The sequence below is a fragment of the Mus musculus genome, chromosome 12 (assembly GCF_000001635.26).
Source record: "Mus musculus strain C57BL/6J chromosome 12, GRCm38.p6 C57BL/6J".
Taxonomy (NCBI): domain Eukaryota; kingdom Metazoa; phylum Chordata; class Mammalia; order Rodentia; family Muridae; genus Mus; species Mus musculus.
The window spans coordinates 38,320,306-38,344,137 of record NC_000078.6 but is presented as its reverse complement, the minus strand read 5'-3'; the positions used below and the strand labels follow the sequence as shown (position 1 = coordinate 38,344,137).

General features: G+C 35.5%; 1 protein-coding gene across 8 annotated transcripts in view; it reads right to left on the bottom strand.

Annotated features, from left to right (window-relative positions):
- Dgkb (diacylglycerol kinase, beta) overlaps positions 1 to 23,832 on the bottom strand; it is a 754,071-nt gene that overhangs the window by 290,102 nt on the left and 440,137 nt on the right. For all 8 annotated transcript variants that reach the window (XM_006515068.3, XM_017315019.2, NM_001361688.1 and 5 more), the window contains one exon: positions 14,081 to 14,145. In XM_006515068.3, coding sequence (XP_006515131.1) covers positions 14,081 to 14,145 — 65 coding nt within the window. The remainder of the gene's footprint in view (positions 1 to 14,080; positions 14,146 to 23,832) is intronic.

Below are 23,832 nucleotides of genomic sequence, written 5' to 3'. Positions count from 1 at the left end.
ACTGTGTTTCTCCAACTGTTAGCCTTCTAGAGGGGAGCTATGCCAGTCTTAGACTAACTTGGGATAGCAGCTCCAATCACTTTAAGAGTTCATATTTTGCAGCTTTTAATTGTTTCAAATTTTTATGAGGCTGCAATATGTTTTAGCAGACATCTCCATAAGTGACATGATTATTTTATTCTAATCTGAAAACCCAATTATCACCTTGTTGTGGAAGACAAGGAACAGCTTTAGAGGTAAACTAATATATCCTACCAGTGGGATGGTTTGTCACTTTTGAAATAATAGTCATCTTTGCTAATAACACTGCTCTAGAACTTCATTGAATGAAAAAGAGAAATGGCAACCCTTCATGCTGCTACACATTAAAATGAACTTCCCACAGGTTTTTAAGGTGTTTACTACATGCTCAGTGTGTCGGATCACAAAGGGATGTGACAGCATTGACAACACAGAAGATCAAAAGCAAATGTGCTTCCTACCAGCTTTTAAAAGCAAGCAGATTTCACACACCACATAGATACATCATATGTGCAAATACACACAAATGGAAGAGCGTGCTGTATACCACAATAAGGAGAGATCACAGCATACTGATAAATGGTAGGAAAAGAACCTGCATTGTTAGAATAAATAGTATTTTAATCACCTCCAATGAACAGTAGCCCACAGTTTCTGCTTGCGAGTAGCTTGCTTTTGTGTTAAAACTTTTTGCTTGCTTTCATAATGGCTATACAAGAAGAATTGAAATAACAAACATATCAAAGATAGAATGTAAAGATATACTTAAATAGAAGTTGGTATTTATTATATTATTAAAATCTGTCAAATATTATTCTAAAATTATAATTATATTGGAAATAAATTTAGCATCATAGTGTGTCACAGGAATGCTGATATAGTTAATTTCTCCATATATTTACTTACAAAAAGTAAGAAACATTTTAAAGAATACACTCTGTTCCAATTAGAAAATAATCTCATACTTTGGCTTTTTTAATAGTTAGTAATCTACAATTAAGTCAGTGTATCAACCCTAAGACTTTCAGTTTGACTGCAGCAAAGCTCCTTCCACGTGTTAAGGCTGGCTTGTTCATCCAATGTGATCAAAGCTCTTTAATTAGTCAGTGGGGTGGGGTGCATTGATGTCCTTTGCCCTCCTGCTGCACACTGCTGAGACATTGGCGCTTTATTACAGACTCTCAAGCATACTGGCTGGCATTCAAACACAACTCAGATTACACTTCGTTAGAAGAACTGCATACTTCCACATGAGAAGGACTACTGATGTAAATAATCTAAGTCCTGGCAACGCAACAACCAAACAATGAGTTTGCCAGTGAGCATATTCAGCAAGGACTCATCCAACATTCTCTAGCAGGCTGAACTACAGCAATGCTGAGTGCATATGCGCTCTCGCCCTCTGCTGGCTGCATTCTACAATTTCACCAACGTATTAAAAATCTTTTAGAGACTTATAAAAAGTGACTTCCTTCCTTCCTTCCTTCCTTCCTTCCTTCCTTCCTTCCTTCCTTCCTTCCTTCCTTCCTTCCTTCCTTCCTTCTTTCCTCCCTCCCTCCCTCCCTCCCACTTTCTTCTTCCCTCCCTCTCTCCTTACATCCCTTCCTCCCTCTTTCCCTTCCCTCTCTCCCTTCCCTTCCTTCCTTCAACCCTTCCTTTCTGATATCCTCACTCTCTTTTACATATTGAGAACTTACTAAAAATGTATATTTTAAATTGAATTCCAAAATGTATATACAATTACACCTTGAAGATCACAGTTAAATTACATCTCTACATTAATTATATTAAAATAACTGAAATGTTTGATTAATTTTATTCTTTATTAATAAGAAGCTCTTTTAAATAAACTATAACCAAATAATTCAAATACATTGTTTTTGATATATCAACTAAAAATGAACAATCACAAAGTAAACTTAATAATTTTTTTCAAAAAGTATGAAATATAATTTAGCAATGATATTAAGTGGATAACTTGAACATAACACATCAATTATATTTAAAATAACCAAATTAAGTTAAGTAACTTAGACCATGCTAAGTTCACTCCATGCTGAATCACTCCAGTTTTGCAAATAATGGGACAAAAGTGACCCAATCATGGCAGTAGGTGATCGGCTCCAGCATGCAGATTACCTAATGACTGTTCAATTGGTTTGCTATCTGTAGCATTGGTATGGATGGTGCATCAATATCTCATATCCAACAGATAGGAAACTGGTCTAGTCATTGTCATCATCACCCCATAGGGAGCCTTTCCTCTGTATTGACTTATTGCTTGGCATTGCTTTCATCCATTCTGCATGTTCATACTTCCATTTCCAGCCTCTTGTTTTTCACAGACATATTCTCTTCAGCTTCAGCAAGGCAACAATCAAAACATTTCCTTACATTTCCTTAGTCTTACTTCATAAAATCTGCTCTTCCATAACACTTCATTAGTGAAGATGTGTGTGTGTGTCAGAGAGAGAGAGACAGACAGACAGACAGAATGTATCATCACTAACACATATATACGAATATATATGTATATACATTTTACACAGAGACAAGCATACATCACACACATTAATGTATATGCACACACACTGGTTTGGGTTTGAAATAATATATATATATATGTGTGTGTGTATATATATATATATATATATATATATATATATATATATATATATATTAAGTGCTGGGATTAAAGGCGTGTGCCACCACCGCCTGGCTGAAATCTTATATACTTGAGGTTGACCTTGCTCTTATGATCTTCCTGCCTCTGACTCCCAAGTGCAGGGACTATAGACGTGCACCATCACACCTCGTTTTACTTGGCAGATAAAGATCAGATTCTGGGCTTTATGCTTGCTAGCCAGGCACTTTCCCAACTGAGCAACACTCCAAACCATCATTAAGGGATTTATTAAGTGAAAAGGTAAAGATCTGCTGTCTGCTTTAGGCCTTCTGTCACTACAGGATGGGCAAGCTCTGCGGTTCAAACACCTGGCCGTAAGTACTCAGGAGTCAGCTTCGGAGTGGGGTCAGCTGTCTGCACCCCTGTGAGGGTTTCTGCTTCTTACTGTTCACCAAGGATGATTACAAGTTTGGTCTTAATGATTAGCTCAGGTTTTCCAATGACAGTCACAGAAGTAGGACAAGGAAAGCATGGGAGAATCAGAGTCCTGGGAATAAGAATGGATGCATTAGAGAGGGGAAGATAGAGTTTGGCGGCAGTGAGAATGTTGTGAAATAGCGACTACTGACAACAGTACATACTGGTTGGTAATCACTATTAAAGGGTTCTTACCAGAGGGCAAAGTCAGAAGGTGGGTCCTCCTGAGAAACTGGACTGTGATGCTCACATTAAGGTTTTTATGCCTTTAATTTCTAAATCTTTCCAGAAATTTTAGCCATTTAAGAAACGCTTTCTCAGAGGTGAAGGAGAAGGGGTAATGGGGCGGGGAGAAGAACTCTGCAAAGGGGAACCGGGATGGGGGGCACTATTTGTGATGTAAAAAAATAAAATAATTAATAATGATAAGAATGATAAAGAAATAACTTCAAAAAATGATGTTTCCTTTCCATTTTAGAACTAATTCTGATCAATGCATAGAAGAGGTTTACTTGGGTACAATATGTACTTCACGTGCATATGGTTCATGTAAAGTGCACACAAGAAAATGTAGACTTGAAAATGCTACATACTTGAATATTTTTCTGTTCAAAGAACATTATCTGTAAGGAATCCTTTCTTTTTCTCCCACAGAAAAACAGCCTTTCCATGTTAATATTTCAGAATGAACCTTGTTCAGACAGAAATTGATCCTTTGCATGCCTGTGTGATCACATATGTTCTAAAAGAAAGGTATTAGTAAGTAATGCTTAGGTGGGGCCAGAAGCAGCCCAGAGCATCTAATTAGTTCCAATTAGCCATGTCAGGGGATTACTTTCTAGGTAAAATTACCTTATAATGAGGTGATTAACCTCTTTGGAAATAGTTCAAGATAGACTTATATTATATTTAATATGCCCTATAAAGAACTGTTACAACAGGGGTCCTCAAATTTTTCCCTGGAAGGATTTCTATGAAGTATCAATTGATCTTATTCCTGAAAAGCTACATGACACTTTCATCATATTATTGATATAGTGAGTTCTACTGCATGTAGAGATGAGAAGTCAGGTACGCTTCATGTCAAATCAACTCGCTTAGATGACATTAAGATTATATACACTAAGAAATTAAGATATGGAACGCTAATCAATTACAAATGATGGCTCAAGACTACCCATGAACAAAAGAAGGAAACAATATTGCTCTCAACTTCCATCAAGGTAGTATAATCATTGGTAAAAGTTGGTTGTTCATTGTATATTAGTTTAGACTGTTTTTTCCATGTCCAGGACACAATTTGATCTTGTCAACAACAACAGATTAGATCAGAACACAAGGAGGACTAAGTTCTGAGACTTTAGCACATCAAATCTTTGATAAATTAGGGTTAGGGTGACTATAAAAAGGAGTTTTAATTGCTGCTTAAATTAGTTTCATTTCTTTTCATTTTAGGAGCTAATTTACTAATATATATGTATATATATAATTTATATTTATATTTATATATATTACATGTTTGCTGCCACACTTTTCAGGACAAGATGTTATTTACTTTCCGTTTTCATTTGAAAACTATTTTTCCAAAAAATTTACTTGTAGGTAGAAACTAGGGGTCTGAGTAGGTCTTTTTTTTTTTTTCTAAAACTGCTAATAGTAGTTAAACATTAGAAAGTACTTAGATAATTCTTGTGGATTTTGGGAGGACATCTCTGAAATTAGCCATTTCTATTTTTAAAATCTTGTCTGCATGCTTTCTTAAGAAGTGAATAAGTAAAAATTTTCAAAGACCACATGCAACTTTATGTAAAATTAAAGATAAACACTAGGGTACCCTGTGCTCTGTCTAATGGATGACTGTGAGCACCCACAATGAAGGAGCAAGAGAAAGTACCCAAGGAGCTGAAGGGGTTTGCAGTCTCTAGGAGGAACCGCAATATCAACTAACCAGTACTCTCAGAGCTCCCTGGAACTAAACCACCAATCAAAGAAAATACATGGAGAAACTCATGGCTCTAGCTGCACACATAGCAGAGGATGGTCTAGTCTGTCATCAATGGGAGGAGAGGCCCTTGGTCATGTGAAGGTTCTATGCCCCAGTATAGGAGAATGCCTGGGCCAGGAAGCAGGAGTGGGTAGGTTGGTGAGCAGGGGGAGGAGGGAGAGGATAGGGGATTTTTGGAGGGGAAACTAGGAAAGGGAAACATTTAAAATGTAAATAAAGAAAATATCTAATAAAAAGTAAAATAAAAATTGTCCTGATATATATCCAACCCCTGACATTGCCTGGAGGGCCAGGAACCAGATGCTATATAGCACAGAGACCTAAGATATATCTAGATACAATAAAAAAGGTCAATGAAATTATTCTTATTAATATTCTGCTGTACTCATTGACTAGAGCCTAGCATAACTGTCATCTAGAGGCTTCATCCAGGAACTTAGGGGAACAGATTTCAGAGCCTGCACAGCTAAATAATTGTTTCAGAATTTATTTAATCAAATTCAGAGGAACAACTTTTCGATCATGCCTTACTTGACGGTGTTACATTAGTTTGGCATAATCAACTAATCTGGGCTCAAAGGGACTCACAGAGACTGAACTAACCATCAAGGAACCTACATGGGTCTGACCTAAGCTCCTTGAATTTATGTTATGGTTGTATAGCTTAGTCTTCTTGTGGGACTCCTAATAGTTGGTTCTGGGACTGTCATTGACATTTATTAAGCATGAAATAAATAGCTATGGAAAATGAAGATATATAAATACATAATTATCATATTAAGGAAAAAACTTGAATACTTCTTTAATATTTCAAAATGTATTTAATCAAATTCAGAGGACCAACTTTTCAATGGTGTGTTGAAGTATAGAATTACCTGGTGGTGTTTAGTTTTGACATTACTCAAACGTTTTTTCTCGGGTGCCAGGAGTCAAATGTTAGTGATAGCTGCTAGGCTAGCACACTATACACCATGTCACCCCCAAGTCACTAAAGCTTTCCATTATTTCAAATCCATATTTTATATGAAAATCTCAACTAGATATTTTTCTGTTTAGATAAGAAGTAATAATCCTCTGTTTTATTATTTTTTTCATTTCCCCGTTAATTTTGTCTATAGCAAAGTAGAAAGTTTAGGATAGATTTTGTTTTTCTGTTCTTATCTTGGACATTATAATTTCCAACATTTAATGGGACACAGAATGTAAAGAATAATGTACTTTCTCAGTTAAGGTGAGATAAGCACTATCCACATAGCTCAAAGAATGTGTACCCGTAATTTGGCAGTTTGAAAATCAATAAGTATGATTTATGAGCTATTTATTTTGACTAATTAAATATTGCTTCAGTAATATATCTTTTCAGATGGATAATGTTTATTTAGAGTTAAATTTTGCTGGCTTTTGTAAATAGATGAATACCATGTTATTCGGTTTACAAAATGAAAATATACATATATGTAGACATATGTGTATAATGTAGAACGTGATAGTTTGTACATTAGTATAGTGCCACATAACAATTAGTAGGTAGCTGATAATTATACTTTGCTAGCCAATTAAATTGAGAATAAGAAGTAAAAACTAATAGATAAATGTGAAATAGTTTCTTTTCTTGATAACTCTCAACAAGATACAACTTAAGGGAGAGTTTCTTTAGTTTATACTACAAGAGAATAGTTCCATACAGTGAAGTTCTAATAGCAAGAAGATAATACACCTGGGAAAATTAAGTCTATAATCAGGAAGCAGAAAGTAATGAGGTTGGTGCTAAACTAATATTTCCTTTTTTCTATAGTGTGTGAGTTTAGTGTGTGGATTCCATACTACCTGAGTTTAGACTTCCCACTTGACTTTCTAATGTAGAAAATCCCTTACAGACATGCCCGGAGATCCATCTTTTAAGTTGGTTATTGTATCACCAAGTTAGTAATTAATATAAACTGTCATAGCTTCAACACTTGTCGACTTGATAGTTCCCTGTATGAGTTTTAGGCTGTAAGTATTCACCCATAAGCTCCTGATTATCCCATAATGCAACAGTTCCAATGTTGTTAAAAATGGAAAAATATAATTCCTTCTGGGACTTGGGAAATTTCTTATCTGAGCATCTGTCTAATAAAATAGGCTACATATTTCCAACTTGCAGCTGCACAGAGTAATCAATCTTATTCCAAAAGGAAGGGAGGGAGGCACATGAAGGAAAGAGCAGACCAAAGTAAGACCAATAGTGAAATCAAGAAAAGCTATAGCTCCCAGTAAGGTTTCTCGTGCTCATGATCGAATTGTCTGGACCCCAAAGGGTTTAGGTGGTCCCAGATGACTAGCTTTTTGCCTGAAGCACATGTAGACCATGTCTTGGGTTACATCAAACTGTGTTTGTAACTTTCCTTGGGAGACATGTAATGCTTATCTCCTCAATGCATTGGAGATCCCACTGCAGGACAAATTTTGTTGTCATGGATTTACATAGTGGTCTCTCGGGCCTTGACTGTGGGAACTAACCCTGCCAATCATTGCCAAGGGTTAGGGCCTCTCTGAAATCACGGAGTTAATTCTCAATGATCAACTTATGCTTCATGCCTTTAGAGCTTCTTTAGCAGCTGCAAACTCTTTGATACCCCTCCCTCAAACCAGCTCTAAACATTTAAGTACAATATGGTCAGGTTTATCAGAGCAATGGCTCCATTTCCATTATCTGTAGTTTACAGCATTTACTTTCTGCATTAATGTGACAGAATGCCTGCCAAGAAGCAATTTTATGAAGTAAGGGTCTATTTTGCTTTACTGTTCAAGGGAATACAGAACATAAGGACATAGGAGGTATGGGGGTAAGAGGGGGAGACAGCTTGTCACACTGAGTCTGAAGCTAGGAAGCAGAGAGGTGAAAGCTGGTAATCAACTAGATTTCTTCTTATGTAGTCTAGGAAACTTCCTCTTCAAATGATGTCACTTAAATTTGTATGAGACCTTGCACCTCCCTTATCCTAATCTAGAAAATCTCCTGCAGATATACTAATAAATTTGTCCTCAGGGCAACTCTAGATCCTGTAGTTAAGAAAACTATGCTTCATTGTATAAATCAGAGACCAGATACTTTCAAGGTTCAGTGTACGAGGAAAACTATTAACCATTATAACCATTTATCATAGTGTTTCCTAACTGGTCCCCTTAGTTCATTCCAAGAAAGTTATTTTAGATATAATACATTAAAATGTGAATTAACTCAAATGAAAAGAATTATCTGAAATATTACCAAAACTCTGGCATAGAAGATTCCACCTGACTTGTCATTTCTTATCATTGTTTAGTAGTCTTGCTTCTGGAACTTAAAATATTTTTTTCTGAAAATATTAGGTCCATATAAATATCATTTTAATGGAAGCAACTTTATAGTGACTAGTGAACAATTAATAAAAGGAATTCTTAAGAACAAGAATTTAAAGTACTCTAAATATAACCAGAAGAGGTGAACTATCTGTGAAATCACAACAGCTTGAAAATGATTGTAGACGCTAACAGTTAAGTTATATTTATATTTTAAATACCAATATTATATAACATATGGTTTTAAATTGTATTAACATGTGTACTTCAAACACTATTTTGCCTTGAGTTTAAATCTGAGAAGTCTTTATATATTTTCAGCTTTATTTTAAACTTTAGAAAGGCAGACAGTGTGTTATATTTTAACAGTTAACTTAGATCTATCTAGGAACTTGGAAAGGATAAGATATAAACCTTGCAAAGTACACTTTTTTAAGCTCCAGCAAATTAAAATTATCTTTCCAAATTATTTTGTTTCATAGCATAAGAAGCATAGGTAGTCCAAATTTTCCTTAATATAATTTTAAAAATTTGATGTTCTATGTAACATAAATGTATTTCAAGGTGAGCATGCTGGAATATGGCATTAATGGTAGACAACTTATTGTGATAAAAGCTTTGATCTGAAACACTTTTACTAGTATCACTTCAAAAAGCATATTTGAAAATATGAAATTGTACAGTGGCTGGACTTGCCTCCTTGCTGAAATTAGATATCTGCCTTGTTACATTAAATTATTTTATGTATAATTCACTTTTTCAGGAAAATGTTAATATCTTAAATGTTTATCTTAGTGTTTTGAGAATTGCCTAAATGTTTGGGACTTTAAATAAAAACATCTGAAAAAATTATAGTCTGGAACGTACATATCTAATTGACTTGAATCTGTAGAGATGGGTTCTATTATAAAGCATTTTATTAATTGTATATTCAGTCTATACACCTAAGATTTATTTACATTTTCCAAAATTTTGATCTCTGAATTGAGAAAATCTAATGAAATTAAAATATACAAATAAAAGCTTGAAAGTATAGAACAACAATCACTTATAGTAGATTTATATAATAAAATAAATATTTTTAAAATAAAAACTAGTAAGAAAACATCAGAGTACATGTCTTGTTTTATCGCCTTTTTGACAGGAAGCTCCTGATTCCTGTATTCACAGACCTTTGAACTTGTCTAAAAACAATTTCCTCCACCAGCTCATAGCTTCCTTAAAGACAAGAACTGTTTAGACACTACTGTAGCAGAGCACACAGCTAGCAAATCTGCATCTTCTGGTTTCTCTTTACATGCCATTCTTTATAACAAATGATACGTTTCATAGCAGGGAGGTGACCGAGTCAGTAAATGTTCTCCATAATAGCATGAGAACTTGAGTTCAGATTCCATGTGAAAGAGCAAAAGATGAGCATTGTTGAATGTGTCCATCAGTGCAGTGCTAGGGAGAATGGAGGCAGGCCATCCCATGAGCTTACTGTGCAGCCAGTCTAACCAATCAGTGATCTCCAGGTTCAGTGAGGAGCACTGAAGTCTTTAAAAAGAGATCCAGGAGACATCAAGGAGAAGCTAAAACCAGCAGGTGACTTTCTTGAGATGGTTTTGCCATGGACTGCCCAGTTAATGACAGATTTGCAACTATAGGCAAGGCTCAGTAGAATTTTATTTCAGGAAAGATTCCTGCTAGTTATATGCTTTTCCTGTTATTATTAAATATATATAACAATCAATAGGTATTAGCCCATTCTTTTTAATAGATTTCTGCAAAACAACAAAGATATACTGTCATATAGTGATGCTATATAGACAGATAGATGACTTCTTAATTCTTAATGATGATCTTATAAGAATTCCTAAATTATATTAGTAATTATCAATTTCTTTTATAATAGGACTGCTATTAAATCTTTTCTGATACCAAAACTACATTGAGAATTCTGTCAGGCTTCAAGTGTCACTAGTTAATTGATTTTGATAGGCATTTACAACTTAGAGCACATTCTAAGAGTTTGTAAAACCATTAAACAAAGGTTATGAAAAGGATACTGAGAATTTACTACAGTTTCAAGGACAGATGATAAAACATTGACTGGGTTTATCTATACAAAACCTTATTAATAACGTAGTCACAAAAGTTATAGTTTTTAACTCTCTATGAATCTGTAGAGCTAGAAATAGATGGTGAATGTTTAGCCAGATAATTACTCTTAATGGATATACATGTAAACATTTTCTGTTGTAAACTTATTTGATATATGATTTAAGTTTATGTGTAAACTTGTGGTAAACTTGTTACCATGTTTTCATATAGCCTGAAAGAAAGAGATCCCAGTCCCTAGTGGGAATACCTAGGCCACATCAAGTTCCTACTACCATGCATTTTATTATCCTCTCTTTCCACTTCACTAAGCTTGTGTGAAGAAAATCTGGTTAAACACTATAGGTTTACACAGGGGCCATTAGAAGCAGAGATCAAGAGAGTCATGTGAGGCAGATTCAGAGTAGGAATGGGAGGAAAGGCTTATTACTCAGAGATCCAGTGATAGGCTAATCCTGAAGATTCCCAGCATTTTTCCCTGGCCACATTAATGAATAGAGATATTCTTTGTTCAGTTTCACTCAGCTCCACAATGCAGGCAGAGTGACTTCATGTATCCATGGATCTACAGGGTTAGAGCAACATGTCCAGAAACCTGAAGGTATGACTAATATATCTAAATACATCATTTATGGCAATGGAACATCCTCATGAAGTCTCTCCTTGACATATATTTTGGTTGTGTCTCTGTTTCTTGGTATTCATCACCATAGCCTCACTGTTCTCATATCATGAATTCTAAAAGACTTGAATCAAGAACCTTCAGGCTAACTTTCCTCTCCAGGTACTAGGTCTCCTGTTCTCTCTGTCTGTAATTCCCTTCCCTCTGTATTTACTTCCTCTGTTTATTCCAACAATTGAGAGTATTTGTTCTCTACTACTAGACTGAAGGTTTACTCATCCCAGTAAAGCCTTGTTGAATCTTTCCTTTTGCAGCTGGTCTTGCTCATTGCCTCAGATACTAGGTAAACCTCTCGGTTTCTAGAGTCTCCTTAGGGGTGGACTCAGAACTAATCTCTGTGTGGTCAGCTCTACCTGTGAGTACTATCAGCCATGGGTTAGGTAACACTTAAAAATGATGTCGTTCCTTAGATAGCAGACAGTAGCACCTGATAGATCCAGTTATCACTCAATAACATAGGTTATACTCTTTTCTATGTATTAGTTGCTGGTCAGTAAAATGGCTTAGTGTGTCCAGACATATCACCCTCAGTAGGGTAACCCAGTCACAAAAGAACACACATGGAATATACTCACTGATAAGTGGATATTAGGCAAGAAGCTCACAATACCCATGACACCTCACAGACCTTATGAAGCTCAGGAAGAAGAAAGACCAAAGTGTGGTGATGGCTTTGTAACTTTCCTTTTGTAGTCCAGTTTGAGATCAAGTACTCCGGTGTCTCCAGCATTGCTGTTTTTTTCCCCTAGGATTATTCTGGCAATTTAATTCCTTCTTTGCTGCAATATGGAATGTAGGATGCAATTCTTCTATCTAGTTTCTGCAAAGAAGGTCATTGCAATTTTGATGGAGATTCCATTTAACCTGTAATCCATGGACATGTGAAGTCTTTTCATCATCTAGTGTTTCTCATTTTCTTTCTCCGGTGTTTAGAGGACATTTGTATCATCAGGCAGGGTTTTATTCCCTAGGGGTTAATGTATTTATTTTGAGGCTAACATGAATGTGTTTTTTCCCTCTCCATTCTTTTTTTATTGTTATGCACAAAGCATTGGGTTTCTGTATGCTGACTCTGTGTTCGGCTACTTTATTAGACCTGAGAGTTTTCTGCTGCTGATGTTTTGGTCATTTGAGTATAAGATATTATAATATATTGAAATTTTTAACAAATTAGAAGAAATGAAGAAATTCTCAGACATATATGACTTACCAAAATTAAACCAAAGAGCTAGAAATACTAGAAGAAACCTACCATCAGCAATGAGATTGAAGCAGTAATGTTTTCTCAGAAAGAACACCCTAGGGCCATATTGACCCATAGCAGAACTCTTCTAAAACTTAAAGAAGTGCTCATACCAATAGGCCTCAAACTACTCTTTTAAATGTGAAGGGAGTATTACAAATCTCATTTACCAAGTTGGTATTTCCCTAGCACCAAAACAAAATAAGCATTTAATTACCACAATAAGAAAAAAACAATAGGAAATTGCATAACTTTTTGATAGGAGACAGAAGAAACACCTTTCTATAAGCTCATAAATTATTTGTAGTAGAAGAAACAACTCAATGAAATACCTGAAATATGATTTAAAATGGTTTGTTTTACAACATATTTAAATGACCTTAATAACAATTAGATATGAAATGAATAATTATGATACTCTTTTTTAAGATTATTCAATAAATAGTACTCTCAAGTCTACAGTGTAAGAATATTTATTTTTTGAAATATTTTTAAAGCATTTATTTTATAAACTTGTTTACATGCAAAAAATGATGTCATCTCTTATTATATGATGGATTAGCACAGACCCAAGAACTTAAAGGATTATTTACCAAATTACATGTATTCACAGACAATTATCTGCTTAGCCAATATAGAGAATGCTAATATATAAAGCAATAGAATATCTACACAGCTATACAGATTATCAGTTTTGTACTTTAAGGAATACAAAGTGAATATGGTATAAGAAAAACTGAATGTGATTCACTAATTTTGTCCCATTTTTGTACGGTAGAAGCCAGATTGCCCCTAAAGAATTATAGATAAAGTGCCAAACTTTTCCTGTTTCTTTGAGTAAGGAAAAATGTCACTGTCTACAACTTAGAGCAGGAATATTTTCCTATTGATAATACTTGGAAGGCAGTTTTTACTGGCATTTACTTGAAGCTAACATGGGATAGTGACCCAGAGGGTAGATGACTGAGACATCTATGTAAATAAGAACACTGAAAATTACCAAATCAAAGCTCTATGTTTTCCCTTGGAATAAAGGATGATCAGCATTTACAAACCAAGCCATGGAAAGGCTTATATTGTATAATATATTGTATATTATTTGATAACTTCCAACATATAGTTGAAGTATTTACTTTGTTATTTTTTGTTTTTGTTTTTGTTTTTGTTTTGTTGTTGTTGTTGTTTTGTGTTTTTTTGTTTGTTTTTTGTTTTTTGTTTTTTTGAGACAGGGTTTCTTTGTATAGCCCTGGCTGTCCTGGAACTCACTTTGTAGACCAGGCTGACTGACCTCAGACTCAGAAATCCACCTGCCTCTGCCTCTGCCTCCCGAGTGCTGGGTTTAAAGGAGTGTGCCACCACGCCTGGCAAAGTGTTGATTTTAAACACGTGGAATTGAAATAGACACGATCCTGCACTGTAGCCCCATTAAAACCAAAGAAGAAAAAACTGATTCATTTCTACTTTCATCTTAATGTAAACATATATTTGGAATTTCATTCAGTACTTACATAGGAAGGGTCAAATTTACATATTGATCTTCTGTAAGGACATAGTTATATATAACAATCTTAATTGCAAAGCTATCATTGGTTGACTTACCGGCTGTTGAATTTCTCTGGGTGCTTTTCTCTCATGATGTGGAATCTGTGTGCAATGGAGGCATCCTAAAAGAAGAAATGGGGGAGTGATAGTTGTGATTTTATATCTTATAGAAATATAAATTAACAAACAAGATTATATATCAATTCATTCTTTAAAATATTATTGACAGGATGTTCTAAAATTAGATGTAAAGTCTAGAAGAGTATGACTACATAATCATGCCAAAACCTTTCAGTTGTCACATTTATATAAGAAATTGATTTCTAAATAAATTAGATATATTTTAATTCCTAGTTTTGGTTCCATGCTTAGATTCTTCTTAAAGGATCATATTCTGTCATAATGTCAAAGAGCAGTTGACCATGTTCCTAAATAAGAGTAAAAAAGGATGGCTTAAGTTGAAAAATTATGACATCAAGATGTTCTTGCTCCTTTGAGATTGATTGTGGGTAAAAGTACAATGAGAACCTGGTGATCTAAGAAAGCAGTGCAATAATTTGTTTCAGACTTTGCTCAGTATGCCCTGATGTGTAATTAATAACTGGTCATAACACACACAGCTTTCTGACCCATCTCCTATAATGGAGAAAACCAACAGAGCGAGGTCACCAAGACTTGGTGACAAATATAACTCATCTCTCAGATGCTAAATACTATGGTTCTGAAGCCTAATGGGTGCCACTTTCTTTTTGTTAGTCCAATTTCTCTTTAATAGAAGAATCTAACGGAGTGTGTGATATTGGTGGAGGACTGTGACTCAAGCTTTGGAGCATAGACTATTAAATCCAATATTAAGCAGCCTTATTATTTCAACTGAGGAGATATTTTCCCATTTTCAGCTACATATAATTAATCACTCAAATGAGAGACTAATATATTTACCAATCATTAATAGAAAAGAGCTTTTGTGATTGAATGACAACTTTGCTTCACACTGAAGACAAAAGGAAAAATAAAACTAACTCAAAAGAAGTAAAGAACTTGTGAATTTGAAAGAATCTTGAAAACACTAATCAAGGATTAAGAGCCTAATGAATGAAATGAAAAAGCTAATGTGTTTGCTCATACATAACAAAGCACAAGGACTAACAAGAGGGACCAAGAGCTGCAGATGGCAGAGTCCCTCTCTGCAAGACAGAGCAAGCTGCAGCTATTTATATACATTTTACACACTATCAATTGTCAAGTAATTGAGTTATTTTGCAAGAAAAAGGACACAACTGTATAGATAGAATAACATAGAAACATCACTTATAATAAAATTTACTCATAACATTCTCCACGAATTGATGTTTCTAATAAGCAATTTTGAAACAAAAATAGAACATGGACAATATGGTTCACTTATTTTTGGTCTAATAGCCTGCATATTTTGTAACAAGTATTATAAATACTCACTAATAAGTCAATGTAACATTAAGATTATGTATTTTTCTTATAGTGCTATACAATTATGCAGAAACTTAAAGCAAGCTATTGGTAGTATACATGTTCCTTGATCTGTAATTGTTTTTTAAAAAAGCATCAGTCTTAACTTTATTTCTACTAATACAAAATGAACTTGGAGTACCAGCTAGCTGTGTAAACCCAGCAGTTACACAAAGGCAAAGGAAAGAGACTCAATGCCTAAGAGAATGAAGAGCCAATACTTCTTGACAATTTGGAGAATACCATTGAAATATTTTTATTTGAATTATTTGTTTCTTCCAGTTATAGTTCACTTAGGATGATTTTCTTTAAAGTATATACTTTTGCAATAAAAATCTTGTCCTGAAAATATAAGATAAGCTAGGTAGGGAAAGAGAAAGGAAAAGAAATGGAAACCAAAGAACATTTAAATAGACAGGAATACATTTGAGGAAACTCCTTATGTAGAGCATTACCATGCCCACTAGCCAGTGATAAACTTAGTATTATCTCTATATCCAGGACACTCAGAAAATTGAAAAGGAGAGGGAAATAAAGCCCTGGTGCAACCCAGGCAAGCTTTTGCCCTTTCAATAGATTCCACCGCAAAGAGAGCTGGCCTTCTGAGTGTGGCATTGATACTGGACAATGACAGCAGGTGTTCATTTGAAGGAGAATTCAGACCAACTTTGCTAAGGATCCTGTCCCTCTGGCACAATTCCAAGGGGACTGAAGAAATACTGCTAGCTGTTGCCAACTTGCTTAACAGCCATTGTTTTAGAGACACTTAGGATTCTCTAATGAGAGATCACTTAAGAAAATTCAAAGAGAGCATTTTAATTTGACCCTTTCTACCTCTATGTATTGTCATTCCTAGGGAACAAAAAACAAATCAGCTTAACTTTCTAGGATACATAAACTGAATCGAGATCAGTCTTTCAGTTCTAGGCCCCATGCCTGTCAACAGATTGGTTTTTCACCTAGAGTTAAAGCCTCCATATTTTTAAAGAAAATATATCCACTCTGTTGCAGTGATGATTAAACACAGTGATTCCATACAACATAATTTATTTACAAAGGATGCTCATGTGGTTCATGAACATGCTAGAAATGTCCCTAAAAGTAAATTGGATTCAAAGCATGCTTAGTGTTGCCTAATTTTAATATATATATATATTAAATATATATTGCCTAATAATATATATATATTATTCCTTTAAGTTGTTTTTATATCCTTAACATAAAAAGTTTTATTTTATATTAATATAATTTAAGAAGAAAAATGAAATATATCAACTCTATTAAAGGAAAATAATGTAAGTTTCACAGTTTTATTTAAACTGTAGTTTTTGTGTGATTTTGAATAGATATAGTTACACCTATATAAGTGTATATAAAGTGAAAGAATTGCTCGTTATGAAAGAATCAGCTTCTAGTCATATCCATCACAACTATTCTTTCCTTTATGTTCTTCTACAGTATTAATTCTGTTCTTTTTTTATTACATATTTTCCTTAATTACATTTCCAATGCTATCCCAAAAGTCCCCCATACCCTCCCCCCCACTTCCCTACACACCCATTCCCATTTTTTTGGCCCTGGTGTTCCCCTGTACTGGGGCAGATAAAGTTTGTGTGTCCAATGGGCCTCTCTTTCCAGTGATGGCTGACTAGGCCATCTTTTGATACATATGCAGCTAGAGTCAAGAGCTCCAGGGTACTGGTTAGTTCATAATGTTGTTCCATCTATAGGGTTGCAGGTCCCTTTAGCTCCTTGGGTACTTTCTCTAGCTCCTCCATTGGGAGCCCTGTGATCCATCCAATAGCTGACTGTGAGCATCCATTTCTGTGTTTGCTAGGCCCCAGCATAGTCTCTCAAGAGACAGCTTAATATTGTAATTTGCCATAATTTGGTCAGTTCAGTGAAGCTGGTCGCATCCATGTCATTCTCTGTTACCATGTTACAGAAAAAGGTGACACTTATATGTGAGATAAGAATTATATGTAACTTAAATCCTGACATTTCATCACCTCCTTAACTTAACTCTGTCTGTGATGGGCCCTTTGGGAAAGTTATCACTCTAACCTGAGAGAAAGGAGCACGTTATTATGACTTCAATGAAACTGAACATGTTCTTGTAGTACTTGCATCATTGAAATTGGCACAAAAAATCACTTTGTAAGGATGACTATGGAAAATTATATATGATATGTCAAATACTGGAGTATGTAACTGAGGCTTATTGATAATCAAGTCTATAGGTAAAATGTCAGGGGTTGGTTACCAGACATAGCAGAGAGAATAATATAGAGCCTGTGACCATGAGAGGAAAAATATTCACCCCAAGGCAACTTTTGATGAAGATATTCATGAATATTACAATATTAATTTTCAACTTCCACATTTTGTATCTCCTGCTGGTAATTTGGTTGGCCAGTTCAACTAGAAATAAGAAAACAAAGAAACTATTATGTCTTCTGTGGTGACTTGAAAGAGAATGACCCCATAGCCTCATATAGTTGAATACTGGTCCCCAGTTGGTGAAACTGTCTGTGAAAGGTTTGGTGGTATGGATTTGTTTGACAAGATGTTTTACTAGAGGTATGTTGCAGTAAATCTCCAACCCAATTATGCTCCTACAATGAAAACACAACTCAGTTAATATGAACACATGCTGTGCACCTAGATTGGACAGATCTACCCCTACACCATCTTCCACATCTATGAGACCTCTTAGAACTTGTGATTTCTCCAGGCCATGTGCTTCTGCTCTGCTTTCTTCTTCTTCCTCCTCCTCTACATCATCTCCTGCTTCCATTTCCTCCTTATTCTCTCTCCCTACCTTCCACTCCACCTTTCCTTTTATTTGCCCAATCATCAGCTCTCCTTTATTTTACAAATTAAGGTGGGAATCAGATTTACAGGAAACAACCTGAGTGCAGACTCATTCCTTGTATGCAGCTACTCACAGGAGAATGGAATTAACATCAAATATAATTAGCCCAATGGCTATCTACAACAGAGGTATGCTTTGAGATTTAAAATACCCATTATATTCACAATTATCTATTTTTGCTTTCTGGTTGTGTCTCAAGATATAAGCTCTCAGCTATTGCCTCAGCACCATGTCTGTTGGCCCACTGCCATGATTCCTGACATGATGAGTATGGGCCCACCATCTGAAACTGTAAGTCTACAATACACTTATTTTGCTATAACTTGCATTGTCTTATCACAGAAGTTTAAAAGTCACTATGATATACTCTATACAGGACACTTCCCCTAGGTCAGCAGCAAGATGGAGAAAGGCAGAGAGATATAGGGATGAAAAGATAAAACCTGGAGTAGAAGAATGATGGCTCAATTCATACAGAATAGAAACTGTGTGTTTACACAAGCATCAGCATAAGACTATGATAACAAAGTGACTCTACTACTAAGACAGTGAGTGTAATATTAAGCATAAATTAAGTATACATATATACAAATATATGTATACATATATATGTGTGTATTTTAAATGAGTGACATAAGATAGTAAATATTATACATATATACTATATATATTGTATATACATGAAACACACATATATAATAATATTTATATATAGGATATACATATATATATGCATATGTGCATAAAATACATATAACATATAATAAAAATATATAATACATAGGATATTCATTATATGTAGTATATACATAACACTTTAAACGTGTCATATAAAATAGTTATTACATAGTATCTGAAAAATTTCCTAATTGAGAAAACAAAACCTTAAATACATTACGATTTCAGAAAATTTCAAATGATTACTTTGAGTTTCAACTACAAAATAGAAAAGCGTACACTTAAAACATGTAGTAGAATAGGAATATCTCTTTTATATTTTAAATAATTTTATTATAATCCCTCTTATTTACATGTATTTTACACAGAAGAGCTCTTGAAAATGTGATGACTGAGTCAGTATGTCAGAATATAATACTTGTCCTTAGTAAAGCTAGAGATGATGGCCAAGGAAAGACCAAAAATATAGAGTTTCACTCTTGCTCCATCTTGTGCAAAACACACAGTATTAGAGCTATCAGAAACTTCTAGTAGAATTTCTTCAAATATGTAGCAAGTTTGGGGGGGTAAATTATAGAAGGAAAAAAATCATGTATCTATACACTATAATTATGATTATGTGCCTTATATGATGAAAGTGCTTTATAATATACAAACTTTCTTTTACTTTTCAAATTACTAACTTGTTTCTGTTGAATAAAAGAACTTAAATTTCTCCCAGAATACTTATTTTAATTAAGGTTTTCAGAACTTGGAGGACAAAATTGTATAGAGTATGCAATAGAGATGGCTAATTTTATTACTTGTTCAATACATAAGAGGAATGACTCTGCAGAGTTATAGCACCCATGGATAGTAAGAGCTTTTTCTGTTCCTTGCAATTCTTTTTATATAGGCTCTCTCTCTCTCTCTCTCTCTCTCTCTCTCTCTCTCGCTCTCTCTCTCTCTCCCCCCTCTCTCTCTCTCTCTCTCTCTCTCTTTTATGTGTGTGCTATGTTTGCATTCAGTTGTGTACATGCCATGATGAAGATTTTGTTTAATGTGAATCTTTGCTAATCACTCTTCTCCATTATTCTTTGAGGCATCATTTCTCATTCAAACACATTTTGTTTTATCTGATCTAGTGATTCCCTGTCTTTGACTTCCAAGGCTGAATAAAGACAAGCTTCCAGACATACTGTACATACACATGGGATTTTGCAAGCAAAATTCAAGCTTTTATCAGTGCATCAAGTTTACCTTCTCTACAGTCCATAAGCCATCTCCTCAGTCCATAACAGCTTTAATATACATTTGGTCATGTGATCAGCAGATTTTTTTCTATAGGATGTCATGTCAGAAAGAATGTATTATTTATATCATTAGCACATTGGAGCTTCAGTAACAAACAGTTATATCATACCTGTTATTGAAAAAAAAAAACCTCATAGTTTTATAGTTTTGATAGACCTGGCCAAGAAATTAAATTCAGTCCAAAACCTGTCATAGTGTTTTGTATATCATCTTGCTTAGTTTGCAAAATAAATGTGATTAAACTTCTGTGTATTATACTTAGTCAATTGCTGTGATAAACATCATGACCAAATGCAACCTGGGAGAAAGGGTTCTAATAGGTTACTGTCCATCCTAGGTAGAAGCCAGGAAGAGAGTTCCAGAGAGGAACTTGAAGACAGTAACTGAAGTAGAGACCATGGAAGAATGCTGCTTGCTGACTTGCTCCCCTTGACTTGCTCCCCTAGATTTCTTAGACAGTCTAAGCTCACCTACTTAGTGATTGCTCTGTTCACAGCAGTCTTAGTCCTCCTGCATCAATTAAAAATTAAGAAAATGCCTTACAGAGATTACCATAGGCTAATTTTGTGGAGATAACTCTTCAATTGAGGTTGCTTTTTTCTAGGTGTGTTAAATTGGCAGCAGAAATATACCAACACACCATCGAAAACCACCAGCATTCTCCCTGGGGTGTGAATGTCTGCAATGTGAGCTGTCACCAATAATTAGGATGCAGAGAAGGAAGTCATGGAAGAAGTGAAACAGGCAATAGTGAACATAAAGGAGGTGAGGAAATAAAATCTAAAAAGAAAAAATATATAAAATTATTAATAGAGCAATAATGAACATTTGTGGGACTGTGAAAGGCAGCCTGGTTTCTGGTTGAGCTTGGTTTGAAACCCCGGTGACCCCCGCAGGTGATCCTGCAAGGAAGGGTAGGTGTTTTGCCATGCTCCTGGAAACCAGGTCCCAGATACAAGGCGGCAGCTCTCCATAGGTCTGTGGCTATTAGTCATGTAAGGACAATGCTTCACGCCCCTCCACAGGTAGAAAACTTGACCACAGGTCACATAGCCTCAAGACAGTTCTCCATTTTAATGAAGTACCTAAAGGTCTGAAGGACTTAGCCAATAAACCCCTCTTCTCAGACACTCCTCCCTGCAAAAGGTATTTAATCTCAGGCCCACGCTGAGAAACTGGGGTACAGTTTTACTCATCAAATTTCTGCCACGCCAATAAATGCTTTAAAACCACGGACTGTCTCTTCTCATTGGGATCCACAGTTGGGTGCAATGGAGCAGGTCTTTGTCTAAAGAGCCTAATCTGCCACAGGAGGCTTTTCAGTGCTCCCAGTTATGGCCTCTGCCAAGTCAAGCTGCCCACAGGCAAGCCAAGAACTCTCTCCTCACCTCAGGACTCAACTGGCACTTGCTCCCCTCATTCCCCTTCAGCCCTAGGCTAGATCTAGCTGGTGGGTCCCCACTCCATTCTCAGCTCTTCTACACCATCCAGCAGCGTCTGGGGTGCCCAAAAGTCTGAGAACCTGATGTCCCCTGGCGCCATCGCCATGAAGGTCCGGGACCTCTGACCTTCCAGCAGTCCCCAGGACCTCAGACTATACTCCCCTATCTGGAGAGCGAGTCCTGTGGCATCCCATAGCCTGGGAAAGTGCAGTAAAAACTCCCTAGCCCTGCTTCCCCAACAGCACTGGGGCAGACTTGGGCCACCTTTTAACACACAAATATGGGGAAATTAGTTTGGTGCCTACATAGAACTCTTACCTCTACTTTCTAGTGTCTTTGGTAATGAAAGGTACTATGAAACTGCAAAAAGAGAATCACAAACACCAACCTATCCACAGAGTTTTTAAATACAATGGTTTTTCTTCCCTTTAAAACTTATGGTAGGAAAATGAAGGCACAAAACTTGTGAGCATAAGCAAATAATATCCTATTTGAATAAGGCCCGCTCTACCAGATATAACCCATGTCTACGCTGCTTGAGTAACCAAGAGACTGAGAGTAGATAGCGCAGGGACCTAGGATAAGACTAGATACTGCTCTCTTAAAATGAAACAAACAAACAAATAAACAAAATGTAGCAAAAATACAACTCCTAGTGACAGTCTCTATATTCAAAGATCATTGTCTTACTCAGCTATTGTCAGAGATGCTTCATCTTTTAGTAGAAAGGAAAAATGTACAAAGATTTAAAGCCAGACATCATGCAAAGAATCAGAGACTATAGAACACTTAGTCCTACTTGTAAGGTCTCTATCAAAGCCATCTCCTCAGGCTTCAGGGAACTGCATGAAAGCAGATAGAAAGAGTATAATGTTTAAGAGGATAAACTGTCTCATAACTCTTGATTATCAAACACTTTCCAACTTATAAAAGCTCATGACAAGATGGGTTTAGCACAGAATTCTACCAGACCTTCAAAAAGAATTAATATCAATACTCCTCGTACTATTCCACAAAATAGAAACAGAAGGAACATTATCTAATTCACTCTATGAAGCCAGAGTTACTCTGGTACCTAAACCACACAAAGACCAAACAAAGAAAGAAAATTTCAGAGCAATGTTGCTTATGAATATTGATGCAAAATTACTCAATAATATTCTCGGAAACTGAATCTAAGTACACATCAAAAACCATCATTCACCATGATCAAGTTGGCTTCATCCCAAGGATGCAGGGATGGTTGAATATGTGAAAATCCATAAACAAAATGCAGTGTATAAAAAAAACTCAAGAAAAAAAGCCACATGATTATCTCAGTAGATGCTTAAAAAAATCATTTGACAACAGACCTTAATATTAAAAGTATTGGAGAGAACAGGAAATTATGGCCCATACCTAACCAAAGGAAAAGCAACATATTGCAAACCAACACTTAACATCAAATTAAATGAAGAAAGCAATTGTCAAATTCATATGGACAGATAAAAACCCAGAATAGACAAAAAAATTTCCAACAATAAAAGAACTTCCTGGGAAATCACCACTCCTGACCTCAAGCTGTACTACAAAGCAATAGTGATACAAACCACATGGTATTGGTACAGAAACAGACAGGTTGATTAATGGAATAGAATTGAAGAACCAGAAGTAAACCCACACACTTATGGACACTTGATATTTGATAATAAAGCCAAAGCCAAACAGTGAAAAACAAAAGCATATTCAATAAATGGTGTGGTCTAACTGGTAGTCTGTATGTAGGAGAATAAAAATAGATCCACATTTATCACCCTGCACAAAGCTCAAGTAGGTCAAGCATCTCAAAATAAAACCAGATATACTGAATCTAATAGAAGAGAAAGTGGGACCGAGCATTGAACTCATTGGCACAGGGGAAATTTCCTAAGCAGAATCCCAATGTCTCAGGCTCCAAGATCAACAATCAATGAATGGGACCTCATGAAACTGAAAATATTTTGTAAGGCAAAGGACACCATTAATAGGACAAGTAAGAAACCTATACATTGGGA